At 51.1% G+C, this 7,602-nt stretch overlaps 1 protein-coding gene across 1 annotated transcript; it reads left to right on the top strand.

Annotated features, from left to right (window-relative positions):
• Nucleotides 1-1,711: 1,711 nt before the first annotated feature.
• Nucleotides 1,712-5,774, top strand: RIPK3 (receptor interacting serine/threonine kinase 3). Its single transcript, XM_045584984.1, has 10 exons — nucleotides 1,712-1,919; nucleotides 2,130-2,270; nucleotides 2,450-2,759; nucleotides 3,238-3,374; nucleotides 3,499-3,545; nucleotides 3,756-3,923; nucleotides 4,034-4,113; nucleotides 4,345-4,692; nucleotides 4,821-4,869; nucleotides 5,467-5,774. The coding sequence occupies exons 1-10, from the start codon at nucleotides 1,900-1,902 to the stop codon at nucleotides 5,652-5,654; spliced, it is 1,488 nt and encodes a 495-aa protein (XP_045440940.1). The 5' UTR covers nucleotides 1,712-1,899; the 3' UTR covers nucleotides 5,655-5,774.
• The last annotated feature ends 1,828 nt before the right edge of the window (nucleotides 5,775-7,602 follow it).

Here is a 7,602-nt window from a genome sequence, read left to right as displayed (position 1 = left end):
TGATGAATGTTTCTCTCTCATAGATGTTTCTAACTCTCTATTTCTCTCCCTTCCTCTTTAAAAAGCAGTATAGGACCCTAGCTGGTTTGATTTAGTGAACTGAGCGTCAGCCTATGGACTGAAGCACCCCTGGTTCAATTTGGTCAAGGGCTCATGTCCTGGTTGCAGGCTCCATTCCTGGTAGGGGGTGTGCTTCTGTTTCTATCTCTCTCTCTCCCTCTCCTTTCCTCTCTAAAATCAATTTAAAAAAAAATTTTTTTTAAAGCAGTACAGGCTCTGAAACTATCTCCAGCTTCATACTTTATAGCGGCTTACTCATGATTCTCAGGGTCTTGTCCCAATCTAAGAAATTCTACCATAGAAAGGCCTTTTTTGTTGGGGGGGTGGGGTCTTTAAACACCCCCCTACCTCCTTTCTGCCTGCTCCCCTTGAATGGAGCCCAGATGTTGATCCCAGGATCTTCTCCCTAAAGAGGATCATGAAGGGAATGGCTGCCCTCTCTGCTCTTGACTACACTTTTTTGAGGACCTGATGCACTGCCTTTATAGTCTGTGAGACACTGTCATATCTCTATAATAAAGTCTATTTCAGATTGATTCTGTCAGCTGTGCAGGAGACAACACCTAAACCATAAAGAAGCCCCACCTCCTTTTCCTCCCAGTGAGTATGGAGCCCCAGCTGGGGTGATGGTTTCTTAAGGAAGCCCTAGGAGCTACCGTCTCCCTGAGAAGGACTGGGTGCCCAGAGCTGGCTGTATCGTTCGCACAAGCTCCAGCCCTGGTCAGGCATTGCATGGGTAAAATAACTCTTTGACTATTCTAAATCCCTAAGGCTCCCCAAGCTCCTGAGTTCTGAAAAGCCCTTGTCCAGAGCATATGCTTGTGGGGAAGGTGTGTAAACCAGGGAATAAGCATGAAGGAGTTGGCATGTGGGGGAGAGGGTAGGGACTCACTGAGGTGTTTCCACTGCAGCATACACCTCCCTGTCAACAAGCTGCTGGCTGGGCCATTCATCAAGCCTACCACAGGCCCAGCAGACAAGTCACTACCAATGCCAGGGGCTTGCCTCAGTGAGAGCAGCTGTCAAGGACTCCAACTCTCTCCTGGGAATAGGAAGATGACATCCAGGGAAGAAAGGGCAGGAATACAGACAGGGACCCGTTGGCACACGGTTGGATTCCTCACACCTTCCTCAGCCACCTTCACCACCACCTGAGTGGACAGCCCTGAAGCCTGTGTGAAAAGAGGAAAGCTTGATGGTTAGGAGGCTGGCTTTGAAGTACCACACTGGCTTGGGCGAGGTAAACTATCAATGCCTGTATTTTCTTATCCATAAAGAGGTGAGAATAAATAAGCTCATCTTCGTACCTGGCACATGGTGAGAGTAACAGAAGTGTTAGCTAGGGTCTTAGGGTAGCTGTGGGGGAGATGAGCCTTAGGACCACAAAACCCTCCTCAGCTCCATCCCATCCCCAGCCCAGGCCTGGCAGGTGCAGCTGGAAGGCCTGTGGGAGAGGAAAGACACTGGCTGTAGGAATGGGTTGTGGGTTCCTGGAATGTGAGGACTCCTTCATGGTACCCTAAATGCAAGTGACACCTAACCAGGCTGCCAGGTATTCAAGGAAATACTAGTTAGAAAAGACAAACCCTAAGCTTCCCTCGGCCCAGCCCCTTTGGGGCGGGACTGCAGGGGTGGGAAGAAACGTCTGCTGCTCTTATAACCGGAAGTTCTTCAGTCTCTCTGGGTAGGGAAGTGGAATTAGTGCAGCGGCTTAGGTGGCCTGGAGATTAATCCTTCTCCCCATCCATAGGCTCCTCTCTACCACAAACCCTCTTCCCAGAAGTCACTCCATCCGTGTGAACTAGAAACTTCCAGAAGCCCCTGGCACCTTCCAGTCTGATGTCTTCCAGCAAGTTATGGTGAGTGGAGAATGAGACACAGGGTGCCCCTTGGACTCACTCTGGGACTGCAGTTGTGCCGGTACCAAGTCCAGGGGACAGTGGGGCTCACGGGGGAGGCTGTGGATTGTACTGATCCTTCTGAGTCCCTAGGCTGGGGGTGGCACATAGGGCAGAGGGGTTGTGGGACTTGGGACCAATACCAGCTGGTGAAGAGGCCCCTTCTCCCAGGCAAAAACATACCCCAGCCCCCCTGGTGTCCATTGAGGACTTGAAGAACCCGAAGTTCATCGGCCAGGGCGGGTTTGGCACAGTGTTCCAGGCGCAACACCAGACATGGGGTTACGATGTGGCAGTCAAGATCGTTGACTCGTGAGTGTTCCCACTGCTGGTTGACTAGCCAGGGTCTTGCTGAGGAGGCAGGCTGCTGTCCTGGGGCGGGAGAGGGGCGGGGGGGGGGGGGGGGGGGGGGGGGGGAGGGTGCGTGCCTGAGTGGGGAAGGGAGGGATCTGCCCATCAGAGCAAGACTCCAACTCTCTCCTGGAGTATAGGAAGAGGATAACCATTGAAGTGAAGGCCATGGCAAGTCTGCGTCACCCCAACGTGCTGTCCCTGATGGGGATCACCGAGAAGCTGGAGTGGAACCATGCATCGGGGCCGGCTCTGGTGACTCGGTTCATGGAGAACGGTTCCCTGGCAGGGTTGCTGAAACCCGAATGCCCCCGGCCCTGGCCACTTATCTGCCGCCTGCTGCACGAGTTGGTGCTCGGGATGTGTTACCTGCACAGCCTGAACCCCGTGCTTCTGCACCGGGACCTGAAGCCTTCCAACGTCCTGCTGGACCCGGACCTGCATGCCAAGGTCAGCCTGTCCACACCCCAGCCCAGCCTCTAGATAGCTCGTGCCCCAGAGCCACTCCAGCCCCACCAACTGCTGCAGCTGCTGCAGCTCTGTCTACGGAATACCCTCAGCATCTCCCTCTGGACATAGGGCTGCCCAAGTGTCAAGGCCTATCCAGAAGCTTTAGCCCCTGCCACACCAAGTGATAGAGGCCCTGACCAACACAGCCACTTCCACATGCCCACCCCACTAAGCTCTCCAAAGACCCATGGCTGACAGCTCAGGCCTTGACTCAGACCTTGACCCACCCTCAGAGAGAATGCAGACCTTCAAACCAAGGCCCAATTGATCCTGCTGTTTCCCTAGCCCTCCTCACCCCCTTTACAAGGCTGAACCTGTATCTTCTGGTTTGGGAAGGGGTAAGGGGAGGAGAAAAGGATTCTGGAAGCTGCCTGGCATTGTCCATCCCTCACTTCCTCCTCCTTTCCTTCCTTTGCAGCTGGCAGATTTTGGCCTGTCCACATTTCTGGGAGGCTCACAGTCAGGAGCAAGTTCTGGGGAGCCAGGGGGCACCCCAGCCTACTTGGCCCCAGAACTATTGTCCAAGAGAGCCTCTATGAAGAGTGATGTCTTCAGGTAAGACACCCATGCCAAACACACATCCTCAATGTGTACACCTCTCTGGCCCCTTCTAGGGGAAGATGTATGAAAGAAGTTTTGCCAGAGGTTAGGAGAAGCCTCAGTTTTTTGTCTCTTGCAGCTTCGGGATCTTAATGTGGGCAGTGCTTGCAGGAAGAGATGCTGAGGGTAAGACTTGAAGCAGACTATTGGGTCCTTAACGCCAGGCGCCCTCCTCCTGAAAGCCTCCAAGCGCTCCAACTTTCTGCTTACTTGCTTAGACTGTCCTACCCCCTCCCCTTCTCCCCTTGGACTACACTCCCTGCCCTGTTCTTTGATGGAGCAGGTCACCCTCCTACTCTGAATGCTTTCTCTTCATGTCCCCCACCCCCACCTCAGTAGTGAGCCGGACATCAGTGGTGCAGGAATCTGTGAGTGAGTTCCAAGCCCGGCCCCCACTGTCAGAGCTGCCCCAGCCCGGCCCTGAGACTCCTGGCCTGGAAGGACTGTTGGAGTTAATGCCGCACTGTTGGGCCCAAGAGCCCAAGGAGAGGCTTTTCTTCCAAGGTGAGCTGGCCGCTTAACTGGCAGCTGAGTTGGGCCTCGATCTGTCAGCAGAGAGCTTTCCCAGAGAAAGAAGTTTTGCTCACCTGCCACCCACTCTGCCTTCTCTCCAGATTGCCGATCGTACACTGAGAAAGCCCTCAGCCTGGTACTAAATAAAGCTGGTACAGAAATGGATGCTGCTGTCTCCACAGTGAGTAGCCAACACCAGCCCCAATCTGAGAGCTGGGAAGGAATGGCACCACACGGCTCCCGTGGCCACCCGGTGACTCCCCACTGACCACTGCTCCTTATGCCTCAACCCGCATCCCACTCTCCCCACCCCGCTCCTGATGTTCTGACAGCAGTTTATGGACCAGGATTCGTCTTCCTGGGGCTTACACTGGCTCTCCCACCTCCACACCAGCAAGTTCTCTTCTTACAGGTGAAGAAGTTCCTGTCAGAGCGCAGGAACAGCAACAGGCTGTCTGCCTCTGAGCCAGGCTCAAAGGGGACAGAAATGAATGGCCATGGGGCACACCCAGGAAGCCCCGATCCCGTGGTCTCTGACATGCTGAAAGACCTGAATCTGAAAGAGGCTCCCAACTCTGTTTCTGAAAAATGTACAAACCTTCCTGAGAAGACCGAAGCGCAGGAAAAGCATGTTCCGCCTGCCTCGACAGCAGGGACACCTTCTGATTCAACTGCCCAACCTCCCCCAACTTCAGGGACCTCACCATTCAGAAACACCACCCCGGCTTGGACCCCAGGTCCTGGACCCCAAGGAAATCCGGTGAGACTTTGGCAGGTCTAGGGGATGCAAATAGTGTCCTCTTTTCAAGGAAAACTTGGAACTGAGGAAGTATGCTCGGGAAACAGGCCTCGAGACAGGGAGTCTTGAGAGCTCTGTGTTGTTCACAGGGGTCTGAGAGATATGGCACCCACTGGCCAGGACCAAATCCAACAAAAGGTAACCATAGCCACTCCTTACACCCGCCCCCTATATCTCCCCCCCCCCCCCATTCTTCCACCAGCTTCATCCTAGAGTCTAGACCATATATAGAAGCCCTCTTTTGAAGCTCCTTGTGTGTGGGGTGCTGCCAGTCCTACCCAAGGAAGGGTAAAAAGGGGGAAAGAAAGGGCTAGAGGCCACTTACTCTAGTCTTCTCATTTCACAAATGAAGAAACTGATACCCTTTGGGATTGAATCCTGCTGAGATTGCAGCAAAGCCTGGGTTTGTCCTAGGCCTTCTAGCTCTCCAGCACCAACTCTGTGAACCCCCAGATTCCATTGTGGCTATGTCGATACTGAGGGCCTCCAAGCAGAAAAGATCCAAATATCCAAGGTCAAAAACATCAGCTGCCACCACTTCTTGAGCTTTTGCACACCCAGTTCCAAAGGGGCAGCCTGCCGGGGAAAGGCAAAGGCATCCTGACACCTTCCGGGGGAGGCCCTGCAATGCTGCTGTCTCTGTGTTTCCCCAGGGTGAACATGAGGTGCTGCTGCCCCTCCCCTCTCTGCTCCCCCTAAGTAACCCTCACACTAACACCTCTGTTTCTTTTAAAGAGCCATGGTACCCTTGCATCCAAAACAGCCAAGGAGTGCAAATTGGAAACAACAACTACATGGTGATACCTTATGTCTTTGGTGGAGCTGGTAGCACTGCCCACACACAAGCAGCTACAAAAGAAGTGCCACAAGAACCTGACGCCTGGACTAGGCCACGGGGCCAGTATAATAATGACAGAACTTGATGGAGCATCTAAACTGCCTCCTGGATTTGAGGCAACTAGCTGAGAGTTCCTTTGAAGGCCACCAGGCCTGCACCCAAACTAACTTTGTGCCCCCAGGAACCAATAAAGTGGTGGCATTTTTTAAATTTCTTTATTGTTTAAAGTATTACATATAGTATTACATATGTCTCCTTTTTCTCCCATTGACCTCTCCCAAACCACTCCTTTCTCCCTCTTCCTCCCCCTCCCCCCCAGCATAGGCCCTCAGCCTCCTAGTGTCTGTGTGCATTGGTTTTGTTTTTATGCATGCATAGAGGTCCTTTGATTGGTCTCTTACTGTCCCCAACCTGCCTTCCCTCTAAAGTAGGAGTGTCGAACTCAATCAGAGAAGGGGCCAAAATCTAAAATCCAGCCTAAATTGCGGGCCGAATGGTTTACTGAACAGTCATAAACTGTCATTGTGATGGAAACGCAGCGAAGTGCAGTGATGACAGCGCAGTGCGGGCCACATTGCAAGGCCTGGCGGGACGGATTTGGCCCGCGGGCCTTGTGTTTGACACATGTGCCTAAAGTTTGATGGTCTGTTTGATGCTTCTATGTCTCTGGACCTATTTTGTTCATTATTTTCCAAAAATGAGTGAGAACATGTAATATTTATCTTTCTCTGGCTGGCTTATTTTGCTTCACATAATGCTCTCCATGTCCATCCATGCTGTTGTGAATGATAAGAATTCCTTCTTTTTTTGCCAAAACCGGTTTGGCTCAGTAGATAGAGTGTCAACCTGCAGACTGAAAGGTCCCGGGTTCAATTCCAGTCAAGCGCATGTACCTTGGTTGCAGTCACATCCCCAGTAGGGGTGTGCAGGAGGCAGCTGATCGATGATTCTCTCTCATCGATGTTTCTAACTCTCTATCCCTCTCTCTTCCTCTCTGCAAAAAATCAATAAAATATATTTTAAAACAGAATTCCTTCTTTTTTTACCACAGCGTGGTATTCCATTGTGTAGATGTGCCATGGTTTTCTAATCCACTCATCTGCTGATGGGCACTTACGCTATTCCCAAATCTTAGCTATTTAAATTGTGCTGCTATGAACATAGGGGTGCATATGTCCTTTCTGATTGGTCTTTCTGATTTCTTCAGATATATTCCTAAGAGTGAGGTGGCTCAGTCAAATGGGAGGTCCATTTTTAATTTTTTGAGGAAATGCCATACTGTTCTCCACAGTGGCTGCACCAGTCTCCATTCCCACCAGCAGAGCACAAGGGTTTCTTTTTTCTCCACATCCTCTCCAGCACTTGTCTGTTTGTTGATTTGTTCTGACAGGTGTAAGATGTTATCTCATTGCTGTTTTGATTTGCATCTCTCAGATGGTTAGTGACTTTGAGCATGTTTTCATATGTCTCTTGGCCTTCTGTATGTCCACTTTTGAAAAGTATCTAAGTCCTTTGCCCATTTTTTTTTTATTAGATTGTTTACCTTCCTTTTGTTAAGTTGTATGAGTTCCCTGTAAATTTTGGAAATTAAGCCCTTATCTGAAATAGCATTGGCAAATATATTCTCCCATGCAGTGGGCTTTCTTGTTGTTGTTTTTGTTTGTTTGTTTGTTTGTTTGTTTGTTTTTTATGGCTTCTTTTGCTGTGCAGAGCTTTTTATTTTGATGTAGTCCCATTTGTTTATTTTCTCCTTAGTCTCCATTGCCCTAGGGAGCTGTAGCAGTAAAGATATTGCCACGACATGTGTCTGCTATTTTGCTGACTATGAAAATGGTGGTATTTTAAACAAAGTATCACGCAGGAAGCTAAGGTGTCAGACATAGGAGGGAAGGGACGTGGATGGGAAGTTGGGGAGAGAGCATTGAGGGTGGGGGAGGCAATGCAGTCTCCCTGATACTGGAAGCAAAATGCTGAGAGCTGGGGGTGGACAATGCCATGGCGCACAAGGTCAGGGCCCAGCCGTGGCAGGAAGG

Source organism: Pipistrellus kuhlii, unplaced genomic scaffold (assembly GCF_014108245.1).
Source record: "Pipistrellus kuhlii isolate mPipKuh1 unplaced genomic scaffold, mPipKuh1.p scaffold_m20_p_1, whole genome shotgun sequence".
In the NCBI taxonomy this organism is placed as follows: Eukaryota; Metazoa; Chordata; class Mammalia; order Chiroptera; family Vespertilionidae; genus Pipistrellus; species Pipistrellus kuhlii.
The sequence above is the reverse complement of the archived record's forward strand: the minus strand, read 5'-3'. Positions and strand labels throughout refer to the sequence as shown.